The sequence below is a fragment of the Pongo abelii genome, chromosome 2, assembly GCF_028885655.2.
Source record: "Pongo abelii isolate AG06213 chromosome 2, NHGRI_mPonAbe1-v2.0_pri, whole genome shotgun sequence".
NCBI classification, from domain to species: domain Eukaryota; kingdom Metazoa; phylum Chordata; class Mammalia; order Primates; family Hominidae; genus Pongo; species Pongo abelii.
Window position 1 is genome coordinate 140,688,411 of NC_085928.1, and position 26,270 is coordinate 140,714,680.

General features: G+C 40.1%; 1 protein-coding gene across 37 annotated transcripts in view; it reads left to right on the forward strand.

Annotated features, from left to right (window-relative positions):
* Positions 1-26,270, forward strand: part of NEK11 (NIMA related kinase 11) — a 329,806-nt gene that overhangs the window by 193,808 nt on the left and 109,728 nt on the right. For 32 of the 37 annotated variants that reach the window (XM_054552609.2, XM_063722193.1, XM_054552608.2 and 29 more), the window contains one exon: positions 25,531-25,691. In XM_054552609.2, the coding sequence (XP_054408584.2) occupies positions 25,531-25,691 (161 nt within the window). Of the gene's footprint in view, positions 1-19,936; positions 21,928-25,530; positions 25,692-26,270 lie in introns of those variants that run through there. The other 5 variants (XM_063722203.1, XM_054552614.2, XM_063722202.1 and 2 more) reach the window with 5 other exon arrangements.

Below are 26,270 nucleotides of genomic sequence, written 5' to 3' on the forward strand. Positions count from 1 at the left end.
TCTTAGGCTTCACTGACCACAAAGACTTGTAGAATTTCCAAGATTACTATGGATGGATGCATTGGAAGCAGCCAGAGATTTGATGGAGAAACTGCTCCTAGTTGTTTGTTTATGGAGAGTGACCAGTAGCTATTTATTGTCAGATTCAAGGGGTTAAAAGCTTTCTTAAGCAATAGATAGTAAATATTTTAGGCTTTATGACATATTATCTCTGTCACAACTGTTCAAGTCTGCTGTTGAACTCTGGCATTATTAAAGAGCCTTATAGGCTATGGCTGTGTTCCAAAAAAACTGTATTTACAAAGGCAGGCAGCCCAGATTCAGCCTCTAGGCTATAGTTTGCTAACCCTTAGTCTAAGTCATTTTTTGCCCATTGCCTTTGTGTTCTGAGCATATTGGTAGATACACTAACAGCGCTGGAAAATGTAAATTTGAAAATAAAATTGCTTGCTAGACAGTCTCCTTCCCTTTATTGAAACTGATAGAGTGGATTAAGAAAATGTGGCACAGATACACCATGGAATACTATGCAGCCATAAAAAATGATGAGTTCATGTCCTTTGTAGGGACATGGATGAAACATCATTCTCAGCAAACTATCGCAAGGACAAAAAAAAAAAAAAAAAAAAAAAGACATGAGTGACAAACACCGCATGTTCTCACTCATAGGTGGGAACTGAACAATGAGAACACGTGGACACAGGAAGGGGAACATAACACACCAGGGCCTGTTGTGAGGTGGGTGGAGCGGGGAGGGATAGCATTAGGAAATAGACCTAATGTTAAATGACGAGTTAATGGGTGCAGCACACCAACATGGCACGTGTATACATATATAACTAACCTGCACGTTGTGCACATGTATCCTAAAACTTAAAGTATAATAAAAAAAAAACTTGGCTTCAGCTCCGCTGAAACAAAAATTTTCAAAACGGCGATATTATGATACACACACACATATATAAAGTACATATATATAAAGTTTATATATATATATATATATATATATATATATAAAGTTTTCACCCATGGCTCCTGGCTCATAACTTCCATAGCCCTTGTTTCAGTAAACAGAATCTCTTTCTCTGACCTTCCCCTGCTCTCCTTTCTCCCACCCACAACAGAACTCTAATCTGATTGTGAGTCATAAGACCTTCATTCTAGAGAGGGTCCTGCTCCATACCCTGGAGAAAGGGATGCTGCATAGAGAGGCCAAATGGAATCTGAACAAAGAGGCTTTGCTAGGTTTAGATCTTACCCTTTTTGTCCAATCACATTTTGACATGGTTATCCATGCTTTGACCATGCCTATGCAATGAAGTCTCCAAAAAACCCAAAAGGACAGAGTTTGCCCAGATTCTGGATGGCTGAATACATGGAGGGTCCTAGAGGGTGGCACACCCAGGGAGGGCATGGACGCTCCATGCCACTTCCTCCATGCGTTATCCTATGCATTTCTTTTTCTGTATCCTGTGTCATATCCTGTATAATAAACCAGTAAACATCAATGTTTCCCTGAGTTCTGTGAGTCACCCTAGCAAATTAATCAAACCCAAGGAGGGGGCTGTGGAAAGCTGATTTATAGGCAGTTGATCAGAAGTTCTGGATTTGTGACTGGTGTTTGAAGAGGGGCAGTCTTGGGGACTGAGCTCTCAACCTGTGAGATCTGACACCATCTCCAGTGTCATAGATAGATATTGTAGATAGTCAGAATTGAATTATGGGACACCAAGCTGGTGTCCATTGCAGTATTAATTGCTTGTTTGTTTGTGGGAAAAACACCCACACATTTGGTCACAGGTGTCTTCTGTGTTGATTGTTTTCTTGGTGGGACAGCAGAGGAAAAATGGTTTGAGGTTTTTTTTAAAATAATACTATTACAATGCAAATGTACAACACATCTATTTCTCCCTACTCATTAAATAGGCCAAAATTAATTTTCTAGTGGAATGACTTAGCACTGCTGTTTATGAAAATAATTTGATGCAAATCAGTAGGCATGCCCTGGGCTTTTTCATTGTTTGCAGCGTGAGGACCGTCAAAGTGCTCTGAGAGAATCAGAAGCAGAATATTGATGGGGAGAGGGCATTGAACCTTATGACTTCAAGATTTTCTCCATTGAGGGTGCTAATTTTTTGGGAAAGTGATCAGCTAAACATGAGTTATAGTTCAATAAACACCATGGCTGAGCAATTTAGGATGATATATAAAAGGCCCAGTCCAGATCAGGAGGCCAAGTGGACTGGGGATAGGGATGAAGGTAAGACTCACCATCCTTAAGGAACTAACCTCTGTATGGCAAGATGCTGGAGTTGGGTGGGCTTGGTGCAAAGAGAACTAAAGATTCACTTGGGTTTGGAATTTGGGTTTGGTAAAGGCAAAATCACAGATAGGGCTAGATCAAATTGAAATTTAAATGGTAAATAAGAAGTGAAAGTGTTGGTCAAAGAGTTGACAGCCAACAAGTGTTGGAATGCACTTTTGAATCCAGAACAGGTAACCACCTTGGCTTTCATTACTCATTCTCAGTGGAGGAATGTAGCAGGAGGGTGTCTGATTAGAGGAACCACAAACAGGTAGAACTGGAGAAAGCAGAATAGGAATCAAGTGTCAGGAAAAAAAGCTCCAGTATAGCAGTTGCTATCAGTGTTGTGTTCATACCCTGTTTGATCCCTTTACCATTTCCTTGTGCTTTGTGTCCCAGCTGTGTCTCTTTTTGTGGGGGCTACTCTCAAGCTGCCAGAGCTTGATTTGCCTATACTCAAACAGAGCCAGAAGGGCCTGGGAATATATACCTCTCTCCCACACCCCCAGCCCTCAAGAGGCAGACTTTTCAAAATCACTAATGTATGGGAGAGCATAAACACTCCAGTACCTCCCTGTTAATTGTCTCTAGAGCTCCGAGGGATTAAGCCAAAGTTAGGCCTTGTGGACCTCTGCTTGATACTGCCTGTCTGATAAATAACTTTTACAAAAATTCTCATCTCAAGAGTCTTTTTCTGGGGAATTCAATCTAAGACACCTAGCTTTTCAAAAATTTGGAAGTAATTCCTGGCTGTTTTAGGAGATCTGGGGGAGTTTTCTTATCAGTTTTTCCTGAATTAGGCTTTAAAAATTTTTTAAAGAATATTGATGATTTTATTGATGTGTTGTCTGTGTCACAGGATAACCATGGAATCACTGCATATAAGTAAGGAAAATGATTTTAATGAATCTCCGAGACTTTAGTGCTGACACTTTCTCTATGGTTACAGTATAACACAAAGCACCCACATTCACCAAAAGAAGCCTTGTACATGCACCATGCCATAACATGACCTCGTTACCTGATTCTGTCCATGGTGGGCATCAGTGTCTTCACCCAAACAGTCAGGCTCTCCAGAGAGGTTTGAAGACTTCAGACAAAGTGAAGATGACGATGATTTTCTGAGAATGACTGAGGAGAACTCTACCAGAAAATTGTAGACAGTTTACCGTGAATATTTAGAGACAAAGAGCTTTTCCAGATAGGCTGTAAGATGTAGTAGTTGCAAGTTTCTATTTGTTAAGAAACTGTTTTTATTTTTAAACTTAACAAAGGTTTAATAGCTTTAACATTTAAAAAGTTTATGCACAAATACCTTGGTCCTAAGCCAAATATTAACAAGTCACAGAGCAAAAAGTAAAACAGCTAATAAAAATATTGGAATCATTAGGGTTCACTCTTAATTTTTAAAATTCAATTAAAATGAATACAATAACACATTTATCTATCACAAGCAAAAATTCAAATAAGAAACAATAAAAATATGCATCACTAGGGAGCTAACATTACAGGTACTGCATCATTCCCTTAACATGCACTATTTTCTTTTCTTTATTTATTTTTTAATTATACTTTAAGTTCTAGGGTACATGTGCACAACGTGCAGGTTTGTTACATATGTATACATGTGCCATGTTGGTGTGCTGCACCCATTAAGTCATCATTTATATTAGGTATTTCTCCTAATGCTATCCCTACCCCATCCCCCCACCCCACGACAGGCCCCAGTGTGTGATGTTCCCCACCCTGTGTCTAAGTGTTCTCATTGTTCAATTCCCACCTATGAGTGAGAACATGTGGTGGTTGGTTTTCTGTCCTTGCAATAGTTTGCTGAGAATGATGGTTTCCAGCTTCATCCATGTCCCTACAAAGGACATGAACTCATCCTTTTTTATGGCTGCATAGTATTCCATGGCATACATGTGCCACATTTTCTTAGTCCAGTCTATCATTGATGGACATTTGGGTTGATTCCAAGTCTTTGATATTGTGAATAGCACCGCAATAAACATATGTGTACCTGTGTCTTAATAGTAGCATGATTTATAATCCTTTGAGTGTATACCCAGTAATGGGATGGCTGGGTCAAACGGTATTTCTAGTTCTAGATCCTTGAGGAATCGCCACACTGTCTTCCACAATGGTTGAACTAGTTTACAGTCCCACCAACAGTGTAAAAGTGTTCCTGGCTGGGCGCGGTGGCCCATGCCTGTAATCCCAGCACTTTGGGAGGCTGAGGTGGGTGGATCACGAGGTCAGGAGATCGAGACCATCCTGCCTAACATGGTGAAACCCTGTCTCTACTAAAAATACAAAAAATTAGCTGGGCACGGTGGTGGGTACCTGTAGTCCCAGCTACTCTGGAGGCTGAGGCAGGAGAATGGCATGAACCTGCTAGGCTGAGCTTGCAGTGAGCCGAGATAGCACCACTGCACTCCAGCCTGGGTGAAAGAGTGAGACTCCATCTCAAAAAAAAAAAAAAAAAGTGTTCCTATTTCTCCATATCCTCTCCAGCACCTGTTGTTTCCTGACTTTTTAATGATCACCATTCTAACTGGTGTGAGATGGTATTTCATTGTGGTTTTGATTTGCATTTCTCTGATGGCCAGTGATGATGAGGATTTTTTCATGTGACTGTTGGCTGCATGAATGTCTTCTTTTGAAATGTGTCTGTTCATATCCTTTGCCCACATTTGATGGGGTTGTTTGATTTTTTTCTTGTAAATTTGTTTAAGTTCTTTGTAGATTCTGGATATTAACCCTTTGTCAGATGGGTAGATTGCAAAAATTTTCTCCCATTCTGTAGGTTGCCTGTTCACTCTGATGGTAGTTTCTTCTGCTGTGCAGAAGCTCTTTAGTTTAATTAGATCCCATTTGTCTATTTTGGCTTTTGTTGCCATTGCTTTTGGTGTTTTAGTCATGAAGTCCTTGCCCATGCCTATGTCCTGAATGGTATTGCCTAGGTTTTCTTCTAGGGTTTTTATGGTTTTAGGTCTAACATGTAAGTCTTTAATCCATCTTGCATTAATTTTTGTATAAGGTGTAAGGAAGAGATCCAGTTTCAGCTTTCTCCATATCGCTAGCCAGTTTTCCCAGCATCATTTATTAAATAGGGAATCCTTTCCCCATTTCTTGCTTTTGTCAGGTTTTTCAAAGATCAGATGGTTGTACATGTGTGGTATTATTTCTGAGGGCTCTGTTCTGTTCCAATGATCTATATCTCTGTTTTGGTGCCAGTACCATGCTGTTTTGGTTACTGTAGCCTTGTAGTATAGTTTGAAGTCAGGTAGCATGATGCCTCCAGCTTTGTTCTATTGGCTTATGATTGTCTTGGCAATGTGGGCTCTTTTTCGGTTCCATATGAAGTTTAAAGTAGTTTTTTCCAATTCTGTGAAGAAAGTCATTGGTAGATTGATGGGGATGGCATTGAATCTATAAATTAGCTTGGGCAGTATGGCCATTTTCACGATATTGATTCTTCTTATCCATGAGCATGGAATATTCTTCCATTTGTGTCCTCTTTTATTTCATCGAGCAGTGGTTTGTAGTTCTCCTTGAAGAGGTCCTTCACATCCTTTGTAAGTTGGATTCCTATGTATTTTATTCTCTTTGAAGCAATTGTGAATGGGAGTTTACTCATGATTTGGCTCTCTGTTTGTCTGTTATTGGTGTATAAGAATGCTTGTGATTTTTGCACATTAATTTTGTATCCTGAGACTTTGCTGAAGTTGCTTATCAGTTTAAGGAGATTTTGGGCTGAGACGATGGGGTTTTCTAGATATACAATCATGTCATCTGCAAACAGGGACAATTTGACTTCCTCTTTTCCTAATTGAATACCCTTTATTTCTTTCTGTTGCCTGATTGCCCTGGCCAGAACTCCCAACACTATGTTGAATAGGAGTGGTGAGAGAAGGCATCCCTGTCTTGTGCCAGTTTTCAAAGGAAATGCTTCCAGTTTTTGCCCATTCAGTATGATACTGGCAGTGGGTTTGTCATAAATAGCTCTTATTATTTTGAGATACATTCCATCAATACCTAGCTTATTGAGAGTTTTTAGCATGACGGGCTGTTGAATTCTGTTGAAGGCTTTTTCTGCATCTGTTGATGCAGAAAAGAGATAATCATGTGGTTTTTGTCTTTGGTTCTGTTTATATGATGGATTACATTTATTGATTTGCATATGTTGAACCAGCCTTGCATCCCAGGGATGAAGCCAACCTGACCGTGGTGGATGAGCTTTTTTGATGTGCTGCTGGATTTGGTTTGCCAGTATTTTACTGAGGATTTTTGCATTGATGTTTATCAGGAATATTGGTCTAAAATTCTCTTTTTTTGTTGTGTCTCTGCCAGGCTTTGGTATCGGGATGACGTTGGCCTCATAAAATGAGTTAGGGAGGATTCCCTCTTTTTCTATTGATCTATCGATTGGAATAGTTTCAGAAGGAATGGTATCAGCTCCTCTTTGTACCTCTGGTAGAATTCAGCTGTGAATCCATCTGGTCCTGGACTTTTCTGGTTGGTAGGCTATTAATTGCTGCCTCAATTTCAGGGTCTGTTATTGATCTATTCAGGGATTCAACTTCTTCCTGGTTTAGTCTTGGGAGGGTGTATATGTCCAATAATTTATCCATTTCTTCTAGATTCTCTAGTTTATTTGCATAGAGGTGTTTATAGTGTCCCCTGATTGTAGTTTGCATTTCTGTGGGATCGGTGGTGATATCCCCTTTATCATTTTTTATTGCATCTATTTGATTCTTCTCTCTTCTCTATTAGTCTTGCTAGCATCTGTCTATTTTGCTGATCTCTTCAAAAAACCAGCTCCTGGATTCACTGATTTTTTTAAGGGTTTTTGCATCTCTATCTGCTTCAGATCTGCTCTGATCTTAGTTATTTCTTGCCTTCTGCTAGCTTTTGAATGTGTTTACTCTTGCTTTTCTAGTTCTTTTAATTGTGATGTTAGGGTGTCAATTTTAGATCTTTCCTGCTTTCTCCTGTGGGCATTTAGTGCTATAAATTTCCCTCTACACACTGCTTTAAATGTGTCCCAGAGATTCTGGTATGTTGTATCTTTGTTCTCATTGGTTTCAAAGAACATCTTTATTTCTGCCTTCATTTCATTATTTACCCAGGAGCAGGTTGTTCAGTTTCCATGTAGTTGTGTGGTTTTGAGTGAGTTTCTTAATCCTGAGTTCTAATTTGATTGCACTGTAGTCTGAGACACAGTTTGTTGTAATTTCTGTTCTTTTACATTTGCTGAGAAGTGCTTTACTTCCAACTATGTGGTCAATTTTGGAATAAGTGTGATGTAGTGCTGATAAGAATGTATATTCCGTTGATTTGGGGTGGAGAGTTCTGTAGATGTCTATTAGGTCTGCTTGGTGCAGAGCTGAGTTCAATTCCTGGATATCCTTGTTAACTTTCTGTCTCATTTTTCTGCCTAATGTTGACAGTGGGGTGTTAAAGTCTCCCATTATTATTGTGTGGGAGTCTAAGTCTCTTTGTAGGTCTCTAAGGACTTGCTTTATGAATCTGGGTGCTCCTGTATTGGGTGTATATATATTTAGGATAGTTAGCTCTTCTTGTTGAATTGATCCATTTACCATTATGTAATGGCCTTCTTTGTCTCTTTTGATCTTTGTTGGTTTAAAGTCCGTTTTATCAGAAACTAAGATTGCAGCCCCTGCTTTTCCATTTGCTTGGTAGATCTTCCTCCTTCCCTTTATTTTGAGCCTATGTGTGTCTCTGCACATGAAATGGGCCTCCTGAATACAGCACACTGATGGGTCTTGACTCTTTATCCAATTTGCCAGTCTGTGTCTTTTAATTGGGGCATTTAGCCCATTTACATTTAGGGTTAATATTGTTATGTGTGAATTTGATCCTGTCATTATGATGTTAGCTGGTTATTTTGCCCACTAGTTGATGCAGTTTCATCCTAGCATCGATGGTCTTTACAATTTGGCATGTCTTTGTAGTGGATGGTACCAGTTGTTCCTTTCCATGTTTAGTGCTTCCTTCAGGAGCTCTTGTAAGGCAGGCCTGGTGGTGACAAAATCTCTCAGCATTTGCTTATCTGTAAAGTATTATATTTCTCCTTCATTTATGAAGCTTAGTTTGGCTGGATATGAAATTCTGGGTTGAACATTCTTTAAGAATGTTGAATATTGGCCCCCACTTTCTTCTGGCTTGTAGAGTTTCTGCCGAGAGATCCGCTGTTAGTCTGATGGGCGTCCCTTTGTGGGTAACCTGACTTTTCTCTCTGGCTGCCGTTAACACTTTTTCCTTCATTTCAACCTTGGTGAATCTGACAATTATGTGTCTTGGGGTTGCTCTTCTCGAGGAGTATCTTTGTGGTGTTCTCTGTATTTCTTTAATTTGAATGTTGGCCTGTCTTGCTAGGTTTGGGAAGTTCTCCTGGATAATATCCTGAAGTGTGTTTTCCAGCTTGGTTCCATTCTCCCTGTCACTTTCAGTTACACCAATCAAACATAGATTTGGTCTTTTCACATAGTCCCATATTTCTTGGAGGCTTTGTTCATTTCTTTTTACTCTTTTTTCTCTAAACTTCTCTTCTCACTTCATTTCATTCATTTAATCTTCAATCACTGATACCCTTTCTTCCACTTGATTGAATCGGCTACTGAAGCTTGTGCATGCGTCGTGTAGTTCTTGTGCCATGGTTTTCATCTCCATCAGGTCATTTAACGTCTTCTATATGCTGTTTATTCTAATTATCCATTCTTCTAATCTTTTTTCAAGGTTTTTAGCTTCCTGGGTTCGAACATCCTCCTTTAGCTCGGAGAAGTTTCTTATTACTGATCTTCTGAAGCCTACTTCTGTCACCTCATCAAAGTCATTCTCCTTCCAGCTTTGTTCCATTGCTGGTGAGGAGATGTGATCCTTTGGAGGAGAAGAGGCGCTCTGGTTTTTAGAATTATCAGCTTTTCTGCTCTGGTTTCTCCCCGTCTTTGTGGTTTTATCTACCTTTGGTCTTTGATGATGGTGACCTACAGATGTGGTTTTGGTGTGGATGTCCTTTTTGTTGTTGTTGATGCTATTTCTTTCGGTTTGTTAGTTTTCCTTCTAACAGCCAGGACCCTCAGCTGCAGCTCTGTTGGAATTTGCTGGAGGTCCACTCCAGACCCTGTTTGCCTGGGTATCACCAGCAGAGGCTGCAGAACAGCAAATATTGCAGAACAGGACATATTGCTGCCTGATCCTTGCTCTGGAAGCTTCGTCTCAGAGGGGCACCCGGCTGTATGATGTGTCAGTTGACCCCTGCTGGGAGGTGTCTCCCAGTTAGGCGGCTTGGGGGTCAGGGACCCACTTGAGGAGGCAGTCTGTCCGTTCTCAGATCTCAAACTCTGTGCTTGGAGAACCACTGCTCTCTTCAAAGCTCAGTTGGAAATGCAGAAATCACCCATCTTCTGCATCACTCATGCTGGGAGCTGTAGACTGGAACTGTTCCTATTTGGCCATCTTTGTTAAGAAACTGTTAATTACCCTTGCCAAAAAGTTAACATCTAAATGTCAAGATGTTTCTCAGTACTGGAAGAGGCCTGGAATTCTACTGTTTGGGACTTTTGCAGCCTGCATAGAAGATCTGAGTTCTCTTTGGCAACTTTATTCTCTGTCAGAATTCAAGCTGGGAAATAATTCTCGTGTTAGATCCTGTGATAGTTAATTTTATGTGTCTATTTGGCTAGGCCATGGTAGTTTGGTCAATCACCAGTCTAGATGTTGTTGTGAAGGTGTTTTTAAGATGCAATTAATATTTTTATATCAGTAGACTTTGAGTAAAGCAGATTACTCATCATAATGTCATAATGTGAGTGGGCCTCATCCAATCAGTTGAAAGCTTTAAGAGAAGAAGACTGATCTTCCCCAAAGAAGAAGGAATTCTGTCTCCAGGCTTCCTTTGGACTTAAGATTGCAACATTAACTCTTTTCTGAGTGTCTAGCCTGTTGCCCTACCCTCATGGCCTACCTTGGAGATTTTGGACTTGCCAGCCCCCATAATCATGTGAATGTGAACCAATTCCTTAAACCCCCCATGCCACCCATCTCCATACACACACACACACACACACACATCCCATCTTGCTGTGTTGTTTGCCTCTTCACATTGGTGAGCCAAGAATGTCTTTAGGCCAGCAAGCATGTTCTAGCAATTTCCTGACTGCCTCCAGATGGCAGGTTAACAGAAGGGTGCTGCCAATGGGAGACAAATGTTTTCCAGGAGACCAGAGGTGGAAAAGAGAGATTATCATATTAGGATTTTACTGAAGAGGAATTCTCATTTGGCTTACAAGGTGTTCTGTCTGCCAACAATCATACAAGTTGCTAAGTGCATTCCAATGTACATGACAGAAACTTTGTTAATGAGAAAATACAGCCAGAAAAAGGTAAAAGAGAGGAGGGAGAGGCCGCCTATGGTAGTAATTTAAATCCTTCAGCTGTGGTGGTCTTAGTTAGAATCTTACTTTTTGACAAATATTTGGTGGCCAGGAACAGAAATCAGAGGTCTATTCTTTTACTACTCTAAGTGTGGTTTGTGGACTAGCAGCATCTCCACCACCTTGAAGCATGTCAGAAATGCAGAATCTCAGGCCCTAGTCCAGTCCTGCCAGTCTGAACCCAGAGTTCATCAAGTTCCCCAGATGATTCATGTGCACACTGGTTGTAATGCAGTACATGTTTTTGTCCCCCCAGATTCATCATATTGAAACCCTAATCCCCAATGGGATGATATTTTGAGATGAGGCCTTTAGGAGGTGATTTGGTCATGAGGGTAGAGCCCACAGGATTGGATTAGTTCCGTTGTAAGTAGAGACATGAGAAAGCTGGCTTCCTGTCTCTATGTTTCCGTGCTCCTCCACCATGTGAGGATACAAGAAGAGGACAGCAGTGTGCAAACCGGGAAGGGAGCCTTCAACCAGACACTGAATCTGCCAGCACCTTGACCTTAGACTTCCCAGCCTTCAAAACTGTGAGAAATAAATTTCTGCTGTTTAAGCCACCTAGTCTATAGTATTCTGTTACAGAAGCCCAAACTAACTAAGATATTGGTCTAGTTTATTACTCCTTGTCGTAAATTTGTAAGTCTTAATGCAGAAAAGTAACCTGAAATCATTCAGTTCAGGATCTGGTTTTAAGGTTGGTGAGTTATCACCATCCCATTCTACGCATAAGACACCTAAAGCCTGGAAGCTTAAACCAGTTGCCTAAAGTCATAGAACAAGGTGTCTTCTGCCACCAAACACAGCATATCCCACTATGTACCAAATTTTTCAGAGTTTCTATGAAGTCTTTCTACATTTCTCCTTGACAGAATGAATTTCCTGGCCTGAATTCATTTCTCTGAATTTGGGGGAGAAAAGAAAAATGTTACCTTGTCGTTTTGGCTTTTACTCTCTAAACCAGGAAAGAAAAGTTTCAGGGAAAAATTACAGTTTTTTCTGAGGGAAAATCTTCTTGACATGTAGGATAAAAGTGCAGACTCTAGAGCTTGAGGGAGACCTATTTCCAAAAGGATCATGGAGCTTATTTCTGTCACGTGCATGTGCGTGCATGCGTGTGTGTGTGTGTGTATAGCAGGGAGTGGAGAGCTTTTAGTACACTCAGTCAAATATAGAGATGTCACTTAGAGAGACACTTACAGCAGAACCTGCTGTCCTATATATAAAAAACGGTACTGTACTGTACTTAATTTAGCCCTCCAGAAAGGGTCATGAATATGCATTTTGTCTAAGAAAATTATTTCTTTTCACAACCTCATGTGTGATGCTGTAGGCTAAGCTAATCAATGTAGTTAAATTTAGCCCTGGTTTTGAAAGTTTATTTTAGAAAAGGTCAGGGTACTAACCCTATAGTTTATTGTGTGAGGAAAGAAAGCTTCATGGCAAACCAAGCAACTGATGTGCACCCCCATCCTAAGAATAGAAACGTATTGTTTGTATTTGAGGTTCAGTTCCACTTGCAGTTAGTGATATTATTCTCAAAGTTGACTTGATTCCTGCTGTGCTGTGAAAGATACAAGGACAAAAAACCAAACACCGCATGCTCTCACTCATAGGTGGGAATTGAACAATGAGGACACTTGGTCACAGGAAGGGGAACATCACACACCGGGGCCTGTTGTGGGGTGGGGGGAGGGGGGAGGGATAGCATTAGGAGATATACCTAATGTAAATGACGAGTTAATGGGTGCAGCACACCAACATGGCACATGTATACATATGTAACAGACCTGCACGTTGTGCACATGTACCCTAGAACTTAAAGTATAATAAAAAAAATATTAAAAAAAAGAAAAGAAAGATATTGTCTACCATGGGGATATGGGAGGTCCGTGAGCTTGCCTTTCTCTGGGCAAGGGGGTTGCCCAGAAGGCTGGGGTTGGGCATTTATTCAAACTGTGCATGTAGATACGGTGTAAAAGAAGGCAGAAAAGGGCATCTTACAGATGAGAAGATTTGATTGGATACATTCTTTGATATGGCACTCGGTTACATGAAGAGGCTTAGGGCTGGGGTGCGATGGAGACACTACCTCTCCCCTGCTACATCCACAACTGTGAGAGCTGGAGCACTTTCAAGGGCCAGGGGATTCCACCTTCTCTTTGCAGAGGTGGGGATTGGTGATGGTAGATGGTGTGCTGGCCAGGAGAGGAACTGAGGATCAGAGAGGTAAAGTGACTCACATCCCAGAGCTTCAAAGAAATCTGGCCAAACTGAAAGCAGAGGCCGTGGCCCTCTATTTAGAGAGATGACAGCCTAGAACAGTGCTGTCCAGTAGGATTTTCTGCAGTGTTGGAAATATTCTATAATTTTGTCACAGGTGACTACTGAGCACTTGAAAAGTAGCTAGTGCAACTGAATTTGTCATTTTATTTAATTTTAATAATTTTAATTCAAATAGCCACAAGTGGCTAGTGTCTACCATATTAGGTCAATTCTAAAAGAAGTGGTACTTTAAAGAGATGAAGTGGGTAAGCAAGAGTGAATTCAGGGAAAAATGCAGAGTTCAGGTTATGAAAGCCAGGATTCTGAAGGTACGTATGAGAACTATCTGGAAAGCATCAGAAAAATAAAGCTTCCTAGACCTAGACCAGGACAGCCCAATCAGAGTCTTTTGCTATATACCTTTAAATGAGATCTACCACATTCATTGGTAAGAAGAGGCAGATCTGGGAATGTGGGTTGCAAATGATAAAAGGTCTTGCCTGCCAAACTTAAGATTTTATACTCAATTTTATTGGCAGCGAGGGCATCATTGAAAGGGGAGAGTCACATGGTGAGTGCATTAGGCAAGGCTTGCAGCAGCCTGTGTAAGACATGATGCCAATGGAAGATAGGAGATGATTGCAGAGCTAAGTGTTAAAAGATACCTGGACTGTTCATTTCTCCCTCAGAATATGAGTGTGTTTATTTCACTGGGGGCTGTCCATATTCTTCTCTGGCTTGAACATTGGTTCGAACCATTTCTTAGCAAATACACTGCTGCACGCCTCCAGTCCCACTAAATGTTATGGTGATTGAAAATTACAGTTGCTTCCCTTGGGTGCAGAGGGAGCTCTTTGTAATGAAATAGAGATGCAGCAGCCATTTGGCATGTGGAGTAACAGCTTCTCTGGGACCTCCAGCAGGGGCCCATGGTATCATAAAAGGGGATGAGTCACCAGGGAAAGGAACAATTGCGGGTCTCAGAGTGTGCCCTTCCCTCTCTATGACTTCTGAGCTCCAATGAGCAATCTTAACTGCTGCCACCGGGAACTAGGACACCGTGAAAACAATGTTCAAGGCCCAGCCGATGACTCACTGCATAACTCTGATAAACCATTTCATGGTTCACAGTGGGGAGAGAGATTGCTTTTAAAAATTGAAAAGGAAAAAATAAAATACAATATATGTTGATTTGAAGTTTTCAGATGGACAAAATGCCTTTTCCCAAACAGCAAAGTATCAAAAGAGTCAGTTTTTTTTCTTTAATAGTGCTGGGGAAGGCATGGGGGGAGGGAAAGACTGGGTATCCTTATAAGCTTCTGGGAGAACGGGAAGCTGGGGTTTTAGGAGTAGTTTTTATCTCGTTGGAAGAGTTCAGCTGTCGTCCTGAAGGACAGGTGACCTCTGCCTGGGAAGTGTTTTTCTCTAGCTCTGCTGTTGGCCCTTTATGTGTACAGTCACACATCACTTAAAAACGGGGATGTGTTCTAAGAAATGTGTCCTTAGGCCATTTTGTCATTGAGCAAACATCATAGAGTGTACTCCCACAAACCTAGATGGTACAGTTATGCTAAGTTTCGGGTGAATTTGGCGTCTTACAGAGCACATGATCGGCCACCATCTCACTCTGGCCCCTCCCACTCTCTTTCTCTCCACCTTTCTGGAACAGGGCCAAAGCCCTCCTCTTGTTCCCTGGCAGAAGGGATCATATCATTTTCTTTCCCTGCACTTTTGATAGGTATTTTTCTAAATACAATTTCTTAAAAAAATTCTCACACCAACAATTATAAAAGCGAATCTTTCTACCTACTAAATTAATAAGTGCCATTTTATGGAGCATCTACCATGTTCTGGACATTATGCAAGATGAAGCATTTTAAGAAGACTTTGAAGAGGGCCAGGAGACTAAACCTCCAGAGAGAAAAAAATTTAGTCATCTGAGACATAATTGATATCTGACAAAGGACTCACTTTAGCAGTGCCACAGATGTGGGCTCTATTATTTTCTTGAAGGTCTGAGGATTAAAGTTATAATATTAAAGAATGTGACTTTGCTGGCACCTGACTATTTTCCTTTAAGGAATGTTTATCTTACTGTATAGTGTCACTTATCTTTTATATTTTGTTTTGTAAACATGAGTCAAGATATTTTTATTATAATGTCCAAGTCTTTAGATGGGTTCCTTAGAAGCACAGCCTGAGATGGGTATCTGGTGCATGTATCTTATTGTGGAGAGCTCTAAGGATGTGGGTGTATGTATGGAGTTTGGTGTGGGGTTGGGGGCTGTGTCCAGATAAAAGGAGCTGAGCAAGGATGTGGTCTCAGATGGAGACTAGCCTCAGTCTGCTCACACACGGAGCTCTGGGGCATGAGTAACACCACAAAGATGGTTCTACCTTAAGTCACTCAGTCATTGGCCAGGACTGCCCCTGGGGCAGGGATGTGGCATCATCTTTTCAGTAAGGATGGCTTCTTTGATCCAAGAACAATTCTGTGGAGAATAAAGTATCTGTGTGCTGTCAGCAACTGTTATAGGCTTCACTGAGTCCCCCCTATAAGCCATATGTTGAAGCCCTAACCCCCAGTACTTCAGATGTGACTGTATTTGAAGACACGGCTTTTAGAGAGGTGGTTAAATTAAAATGAGGCTGATAGGGTGGGCTCTAAACCAATCTGACTGCGTCCTCATAAGAAGAGGAGATTAGGCTTTTCAATGATCGCCATTCTAACTGGAGTGAGACGGTATCTCATTGTGGTTTTGATTTGCATTTCTCTAATGACGAGTGATGATGAGCTTTTTTTCATATGTTTGTTGGTCACATAAATGTCTTCTTTTGAGAAGTGTCTGTTCATATCCTTTGCCCAGTTTTTGATAGGGTTGCTGGAGAGGATGTGGAGAAATAGGAATGCTTTTACACTGTTGGTGGGAGTGTAAATTAGTTCAACCATTGTGGAAGACAGTGTGGTGATTCCTCAAGGATCTAGAACCAGAAATACCATTTGACCCAGCAATCCCATTACTGGGTATATACCCAAAGGATTATAAATCATTCTACTGTAAAGACACATGCACATGTATGTTTATTGCAGCACTATTCACAATAGCAAAGACTTGGAAACAACCCAAATGCCCAAAAATGATAGACTGGATAAAGAAAATGTGGCACGTATACAACATGGAATACTATGCAGCCATAAAAAAGGATGAGTTCACATCCTTTGCAGGGACATGGATGAAGCTAGAAACCATCATTCTCAGCAAACTAACACAAGAACAGAAAACCAAACACCGCATGTTCTCACTCATAAGTGGGAGTTGAACAATGAGAACGCATGTACACAGGGAGGGGAACATCACACACCAGGGCCTGTCAGGGGGTGGGGGACTAGGGGAGGGATAGCATTAGGAGAAATACCTAATGTGGATGATGGGTTGATGGGTGCAGCAAACCATCATGGCACGTGTGTACCCATGTAACAAACCTGCATGTTCTGCACATGTATCCCCAAACTTAAAGTGTACAAAAAAAAAAAAAAGAAGAAGAAGAGATTAGGACACAGGGACACCAGGGTATGCATGCACAGAGGATGACCTTGTGAAGAAGCAGCAAGAGCAAAGCCAAGGAGAAAGGCCTCAGAGAAATCCAACCCTGCTGGCCCCTTAATCTCCATCCTCCAGAACTCTGGGAAATAAATTTCTATTGTTTAAATCACCCAGTCTGTGATATCTTCTCATGACAGCTCTAGCTGACTTAATACAGCAGCCAACATGCACAGCAGCTAGTAGATGAGGGTGTGCCAATTATACTTTGGAGTGTGTCTGGGAAGGGAATTTGTGTGGGACATTGATAGTAGCCACTACACCCACTTACAAATGAGAACACCGTGACCCAGAGAAGTGAAGTAGCCCACCTGAGGTCACACAGCCAATAAGCAACGGAGGCAGAATTTGATTGCCATCTGACCCTACAGCTGGTCCTCCTAGTCACTACTTTGTATCATCACTTCTGGTGGAAGGCAGTTTTTCTCAGAAGCAGCAGATGTCACCAGTTAACTTTGACTTCAATTTCTTTTTGGTTTTTTTGTTTGTTTTGTTTTGTTTTCACCTAAATTGTGCTTACCTTATACAAAATGGAGCTTCTGGGGGAAATTGAGGCGACTCAGCACAATGCCTATGTCTGTGTGTCTTCTCAAAGTATTGACTTTCACCTTATGTAAAAGGTAAAAAAAAAAAATCTTATGGTTTTGGGGACGTTGTAGCATATTAATCATAGGTTTCCTATACATATGAGAAAATAATATTTTTATTTTTAATGTTTTTATTAAAAAATGAATTTGAGCAGTTTTTCACACCCACAAATGTTATTTTTGGGAAATTAAGAAATGCTTTGATGGCTGCCATGTCAATATAAATAATAACTGTAATCATTCTAAGCACTGCCACTCCCAATTTGTAATGAATGAACATGGTCTTCATAGAGGCCACATTGAGATACAAGAATAAATCAGTTTGTTCTTTTTAGAGCCTTATAATAGCCTTGTTCAGTATTTTCTGGCTTGGTGTAATAAAGCCATTACCCTCTTCAGAAAATTAGAAAAGAAAGGAAAAATAGAGATGGACATCTTTTGGTAGCTGCCTTCTGCTGAGGGCTCCCACCCCCCACCCTCTGTCTGCCCCGTGACAGCCAGCTCCACAAACTTTAATGCTGAACTATGATTAGATATGCAGAGAGAGGCAGGGTGTCCAGAGCAGACTCTAGGGCACCTGGAGAAAGCTCCAGCCTAACAGTATTTGCTGTCACACTCTGGGTCCTCTTGACTGAGTTCTGGGACTTGACTGAGTGGGCCTGCAGGATGTAGCTGGAAGTTTTAGTATGATGAAGACATTTTTTGCAGTTCAAAGGTATGACTACATCTGAGATATAAGTTAAAAGTATGTGAAAAAGAGGAAAGGGGTGGGGGTCTTAGGAAAAACATCTGCATCTCCTTCCTCTCCTCAGCTTCCCCTCTCCATGTTACTCTCCCAAAAGATTAGTTAATTCTTTGTATATGATACTATGTGGCAATTTGAAAGTCCTTATCTCTTAGAGATTTATGTACTCATTTATTCAGCAAGAAGTTTTGGGTGTCTGCTTTGAATCACATGTTGGGGATACCATGGTGAGCAGGATGGGTGTGGCCTCTGCCCTCCTGGAGCTTACCATCTACCTGGAATATTAGAAGGGATTTTTATTTCAGCAGACATAAAGTGCCAGTCATTGTGCTGAATTAGTGGTTCTCAAACTTAAGGGTGCATCAGGATCACCTGGAGAGCTTGTCAAAACACACATTGCTGGACCTTCATCCCAGTTTCTGATTCAGTAGTTTGGAGATATAGGCAAATTTGGAAATTTTTATTTTTAATAAGAGCCCAGGTGATGTTGTTCTTGCTATTCTGGGGACCACCCTTTAAGAACCATTCTGGCAAGCCTGTCACATGGATTTGCTTAAGGCATTCTAATGGTTAAAACCATTTGGGATGGTGGTAGGCCCACAGGCTGAGATCTTCTAAATGTCTAAAAGGAACTAAGTTCCTTTAGAGGAAACTTGGTTTTCTCTTCAGGCAAAGTTCCTATTTTATGAAAACACTCTTTTTAAAAAAATTGTTAATGTATATCTGGATCGTTTTAGAAGTTTAAAGAGCTAATGCAGTAGATGAAGTGACAGGGAGTTTCTCATTTAACAGTTGCATCTGTATGTCATTTTCTCCTCGAAGGTTCTATAAGATAGAGCAATAGTTCTCAAAGTGTGTTTCCAGACGAGTGGCATAGTTAGAAATGCAGAATCTCAGGCCCCATTCCAGACCTACTGAATCAGAAACACTGGGTGTGGGAGCAGGAATCTGTTTTAACAAGCCTTCCAGCTGATTCTGAGGCACACTCAAGTTTGACACATCTGAGATAGATGGTAGTGAGAACTAGGCTCAGGCTGAATCTGATTCTCCCAGCTCCCTTAAGACAATTTACCAGGATGACTAAGCTTCAGTTTTTCTATCTCGTAAGTCAAAAGTCTATCCTTTGTTGTCTAATATCTTTCAGAGCTACAAGAAAGATAATCGTGACCTTTATGAAATGGTTTTACTAGCAAAGATGAAAATTCCTAACTAACTGCAAATAGACTTATTCAGTGAAAGAAAGGGGATTCAGATGCAGCAGTGTGACCTTCGGTTGGTTATTGGCTTGTCTGAAACTTACTTTTCCTATCTGAAAAGTGGGCAGAAAAATGTCATTCTAGTCTACATTGAAGAGTTGTTGCAAAGATCAAATGGTATCTTTGTGCTATCAAATGGTATCAAATTTTTATGGTATCAAATGTATATCAACGTGATTTTAAAATGTAAAATGCACACAAATATGAAGATTATAACTTTGGGCTGCTCACCCTTAGCTTTGTTCTTTTCTATCAACAAAATGGGAGTAGTTCAATTACTTATACCTCCATGGAGATTGTAAGTAATTTAGACAACTAATAGCACAGCAACTTGAGCTCTTCTAAGGTAAAGTTTTTCTTATGTTTACGTTTTGTCTTTAACATACAAAGGTTGAAATATGTAGAAATAGTATAAAATCTTTTAGATTTTATTATAGTGTATACTCTTATTTGAACTAGTCACATTCTAGAGCAGTGATTCTGAGAGTGCAGCCTCCAAACCAGCAGCATCAGCATCACCTGGAAACTTGTGAGTAATACAGATTCTTAGGTACCACACCAGACCTACTGAATCAGCAAGTCTTGGGGTGGGACCCAGAGATCCGTTTTAACAAGCCCACAGGTGATCCTGATGCTCACATAAGTCTTAGAGAAAGGCATTTGTTTGGGTCTTAATTGAAGGATCTGATAAAGGCCATCATTTTCCTGGAACAGGGTGATGTCTTCGTTTTTCCAGCATGGATTTGAAACATCTGTGTCCAAACTCGTGCAGCCATTATTGGATTCCTTCATAAACATGTTCTGTTACTGCTTGCCCACAGAAGATCTGGAATGCCACTCCAGTATACCCATTATGAGGCTGACTTCAGGGTGCAAGGAAATTAAAGCTATTTATCAGACTCTTTTCCCCTTAGTGACAGGAGAAAGGAACCTTAGACTAACAAGGCTTCAAATGGGGTCTATGTATGAAAAACATGAGGCTTGACAAACACAGTTTGAACGGACTTACATTTCTTTTGACTTTTCCCTTTGAAAATGAAAATGAGTCCTTTTGTGGGCAGCACCAAATTAGTGGTGCTTACTTAAGAAATACTGGAGACAGATTCATTCCAGTTTGTTTCACAACTTAGGTGGCAGAATGGCACTTTTCCCTGGCCACTTCTTTCCTTCTTCCCCTTCTAGGAGGAAATCCTAGGTAGGAGAAGGAAAGGGACTAAGGCTGTCTGTACACAATGGGCTACGTTTTGGGAAGAGGAGCTTAGTAGTTTAACAAAAGAAAGATTTGTCTGTGTTGTAGAGATATGACTTGGTCTGCTGCGTATGTTTGTAAGTAAGTTTTATTGGGACATAGCCACACTCATTCATTTATGTAATGTCTATTTTCATACTACAAAGGCAGAGTTGGGTAGTTGTGACAGAGACCATGTAATCTGCAAAGCCTAAAATTTTTTTACTCTCTAGCCCTTTAAAGAACATATTTGTCAACCCCCCTTGCAGAGGTTTCTTCTGAGCTGCTTGAAGGAAACCTTGACGGAATCAGTGGACAGGAAGGACAATGGGAGGTGAACAGTGTGGTGAAATGCCTGCGGGTTCCTGTGGAGTCCTCAGAAAGGAAACCAGAGAGAGGCGAGATTCCATATTGCCCATTTCAGTTGGGTTCAGTGTGGATTTTGAGAAATTATTCTATTTAAGATAAATAAATATTTTAAACTTGGGTATATATTTGCAATTGTCTAATACAGTCATACACTGCATAACAATCTTTTGGTCAATGACAGACTGCATGTACAATGGTGGTCCCATTAATGAAGCTGAAAAATTCCCAACACCTAGTGCTATCATAGCCATCATAACATTGCAGAGCAACATAGTCACTCACATACTTGTGGTGATGCTGGGTAAGTAAACCTACTACACTGGCAGTCATATAAAAGTGTAATGCATATATTTATGTACAGTATAGTGATAACAAATGACTGTTACTACTTTATGTATTTACTATACTCTTTTTTTTTGAGGTGTGGTCTCACTCTGTCACCCAGTCTGGAGTGCAGTGGCACGATCTTGGCTCACTGCATCCTCCACCTTCCAGGCTCAAGTGATCCTCCCACTTCAGCCTCCCCGTTAGCCGAGACCACAGGTGTGCACCACCACACCCAGCTAATTTTTTGTATTTTTGGTAAAGATTGGGTTTCTCCATATTGCCCAGGCTGTTCTCTAACTCCTGACCTCTGGTGATCTGCCCACCTCGGCCTGCCAAAGTGCTGGGCTTATAGGAGTGAGCCACCATGCCTGGCTTGCCATACTTTTTATCATTATTTTAAAGTATACTCCTTCTACTTATTAAAAAAAAAATTAACTGTAAAACAGCCTTGGGCAGGTCCTTTGGGAGGTATTTCAGAAGAAGGCACTGTTATCACAGTAGATGGAGGATCCGTGTGTGTTACTGCCCGTAGAGACCTTCCAGTGGGACAAGATGTAGAGGTGGAAGACAGTGGTATCAGTGATCCTGACGCTGTGTAGCAGTAGACTAATGTGTGTGTCTGTGTCTTCATTTTTAACAAAATAGTTGAAAAAGAAAAAGAAAGAAAAAATGCTTATTGACTATCTCCTAGTTAGGAGAGATATAAAAAAAAGAAAATATTTTCGTACAGCTGTACAATGTGTTTGTGTTTTAAGCTAAGTGTTATTACAATAGAGTCAAGAAGTTTAAAAAACGTACAGTAAGCTGCTTAATTTATTATTGAAGAAAGGAAAACATTTTTTATAAATGTAGTGTAGCCTAAGTGTCCAGTGTTTATAAGTCTATAGTAGTGTACAGTAATGTTCTAGGCCTTCACATTCACTCACCACTCACTCGCTGACTCACCCAGAGCAACTTCCAGTCCTGCATGCTCCATTCATGGTAAAAGCCCTGTACAGATGTGCCATTTAAAAAATCTTTTATACTATATTTTTACTGTACATTTTTAATGTTAAGATACACAAATACTTACCACTGTATTACAGTTGTCTACAGTATTCAGTGTAGTAACATGCTGTACAGGGTTGTAGCCTAGGAGCAATAGGCTATACCACATAAACATAGATATGTAGTAGGTTATACCATCTAGGTTTGTAATAAGTGCACTCTATGATGTTCACACAATGATGAAATCACCTGAATGACATATTCCTCAGAACATATCCTCATTGTTAAGTGATGCATGACTGTTATTTCTTCTTGGTGTTGAGTATTACAGGAAAAACTACTGAGTGTTTGCCTTATTTGATACATACTTTGCATCCATTATACTATGTAATGTTCACAACAATTCCATGAGATGAATATTATCATCTTTATTTTATAGATGAGAAAACTGAAGTGCAGGAAGCTTAAATAACACAGTGTTACAGAGCTATTGCTAGAGGCTTGATTTAAATGCAGATTTTGTTTTTATGCCAAAGCCAGCATTCTAAAGGAGTGTTTCTGAATGTTGACCTCTCTAGCTAGGTTGGGGTGTTTTTCAAACTGCAGGTTGAGAGGTCAGTTTAGTGAGTGGCAACCAGCATTAAAAAAATAATTGAACAGAATGAAAAACACCAGAGTGTGTCATATGTAGTTTGGGTAAGTAGGTCTTGATGTATGAAACTTTTGTTTCGACTATAAAGATATTTATATACATACATATATAAGCACATTTCTGTGCACTGGGCAACAATGTAAATATTTCTTACCGTGTCATAGTTTGAAAGCCAAGGGAGTGGACAAGGAGGAATGAAGATAAAGAAAAAATGAGAGAGCAAGAAGGAAAAATATGAATGAGTGAGAGAATGAATAACTGTCAAAGGGACAAAGAGACTCAAGGAGAGGGAGAGGAAGTAGAAGAGAGTGGGGAAAGAGGGAGAATGGACAACTCGGAGAAACAGACACAGAGATTCAGGGAGAGTTGAGGGTGGGCAAGAGAAGGAAGACATCATATGGTTCTGTCTTTCATTCCACTCAGCAAGCACATGCCCCTACTTGATGGCAGAACTGGAGATCTCTCAGGGGATTTTAGTTTTCATATACTTCTCATGCTGTGGTTCTCTTGTCATTCTCAGTGTAAGTAAAATGAAGATTTTTATTAAACATGGCTTCTAGTCATTATAGCAAAAAGACACCTGCACGTTTATGTTTATCACAACACAATTCACAGTTGCAAGGATATGGAACCAACATAACTGCCCATCACTGATGAGTGGATAAATAAAATGTGGCATATATACACCATGCAATACTACTCAGCCATTAAAAAAAGAATGAAATACTGTCTTTTGCAGCAACTTGGATGGAGCTGGAGGCCATTATTCTAAGTGAAGTAACTCAGGAATGGAAAACCAAATACCATATGTTCTCACTTGTAAGTGGGAGCTAAGCTATGGGTACACAGAGGCATGCAGAGTGGTATAATGGACTTTGGAGACTCGGAAGGAGGGTGGGAGGGAGGTAAGGGATAAAAAACTACATATTGTGTACAGTGTATACTACTCGGTGAGGGTGCACTAAAATCTCAGACTTCACCACTACAAAAGTCACCCATGTAACCAAAAACCACTTGTACGCAAAAGGTATCGAAGTTCTATATGCATGTACATACGTGTATAGGTATGTTATATATATGTGTGTACATACAGACACGTGCAGGTGTCTTCTTGATATAATGACTAGAAGCCACGTTTAATAAAAATAATACATATTATTTCAATATAAATAATAAAAATAATAAAAACCATGGCTTCTCCATAACAGTATTCTATCTCATCTGTTGCTTGGCTGAAAATCAGTGATCTGAACTGATGTGAAAAAAAAAATACGCTGTGTTGAAATTGCTGAGAGAAGGTATGAGATCCCTAGTACACTGCTTTCTAAGGAACTGGCAAAGGCAATTTTGAATATATGTAATTTTTGTCTTTTGAGCTGACTAATTTTTATTCTACTGTACAGCAGCCTTTTATGTTTTAGTGGGAAACCATAGATAACAAACACATTTTAACATCTTCTATTTCCAGGGAATTCTACATCCATTAAGTATTTTACTTTCAAAGGATTCTGTACTCATTTAATGAAAAGCCCATTTGTACAGACATGGAAATTGAGTGAACATTTGTATGAAACTTCCCTGCATACCGATGCTTTCATGAGAATTCTGTTACTAAATCTCAGTAGCCACTCTACTAGGTTACACTTATGTTAATTTTATCACAGAAATTGGAGCTCTGTGAGTTTAAGTCTCTTACACAAATTTTCATCTAAAAGGTGGAAGAGCTAGATTCTAGCCTTGATTTTCTGACCCCAAATTTCATATTTTTCCCACTAGACCAGAAATAGCAACAATAGATTGAAAAATAATGTGTTACAATTTGGAAGAAAAATTTTAATTTTAAGTCTGAGTATGGTACAAAGTCTAAAATGCCTACTGTTTTGCTGCAGCTGAGTATTCTAATTTTCTCCTCCCCCGGCCCAAGGGTAGTTGTTTGGGTAGTTCTTTATTTCTAGGCCCCCATTAGTAAATTAGAGTTTATATTGTTATGCTTTCTTGTGATCCATTCATGGCCTTTCTTCACTGAAGATTGTTATAAACACCAACTTTATTCTAGTTACTAACAATGTTGCATCAAGTAACTTGGGTTGATGCTTACTGTCATCAGCTTAAGTGGGTATTCTTTTTTAAAATAAGTGCTGAATGTAAGGTTGAGTAATTAGGACCCACTAGAGTGAACTCCATCTCAAAAGCCATCATTACCTGTTAGAAAAGAATTGTGTTTTTTCTAGCTTGCCAAAATGATGCTGCTGTATATCCTATTCATCTTGTTTGGTCTTACCAGTAACATTAAAAAAAAAAAGAAATATCTAGGAAAAATGCTGTGGTAGTTTTGCTCCAACTTCCTATGCTAAAAACTTTATGTGTGTTGTGTAATAGGACCCTTCAGCCAGGACATCTTGTCCTACATTTGCTCCTAAATTTCCTCATTTTTAATAAGGATTTATGCCTCCAAATGTCAAAATGTTAAAGCATATTATTTATTCTTGTTTAGTGATTTTTTTCTTACCTTCAAAATGTAGTTGCTAATGGAAATGTTCCTCCTTTCCTCCACTGGTTTTATTTTGCTGAGTGTTTATTACTTTCAACCAAATACTTTCAGGAAGCTGAGATTTAGCTCTACACTCTGTGGAAGCTTTGTCAGTGCAAGCAAAATATACATCCCTGTGAAAAGATACGGTATTCTTACCTCATTATAATTTTAATAACTGGTAGTATCTGACTGTTGTTTGTTCATTATTTCAGAGATCCCAGAAGACCCACTTGTGGCTGAAGAGTACTACACTGATGCATTTGATTCCTATTGTGAAGAGAGTGATGAGGAGGAAGAAGAAATAGTGTTAGAAAGACCAGAGAAAGAAATCAGGAATGAGGGATCCCAGCCTGCTTACAGAACAAACCAACAGGTATGTGATGCTCCCCGTCAGAAACCATGGAACTGTTCAAGGTACTGATTGGACTCTCCCAGAGAGGAAAGGAAGTTTTATAAAGTGAAGTTGGGGACATGGGGACCAGGGTTATTATAACAGCTACTTATGGTAAGTCTGGCTTTTCAAGGTCCAGAGGCAGGCAGGGCCCTATGGAATTTGGAGAATCTGATCTGGACCATGTCGATGGGGGAAGAGCTGGAGTACGCTGTACTTATTCGGCAGGTTGGGAGATGGCACACACCACATTGCACACTGAGGAGGGCTTCGTATACAGCTGTTGAATTAAAAAATGCAAGTATCTCTTTAGCAGAGAGAATGGGATTTTTTAATATACTTTTCTGTCTGGTAATCATATTTTGGGGTCATATTCACAAATTGAATGTAAATACAAATTTGTGAAGACTGACTTAGTTTTGGGGATCAGAACCAAAGATCCTGGGCTTAGGGGATAATCTTTCTAGCTATTTTTAGCCTCTGAGGACACATTCTTGCTTAAGTGGTGAGGTCTCTCTGAGTATATGCCCTATGCCCTTGTAGCAGATCTCTTTAACTATA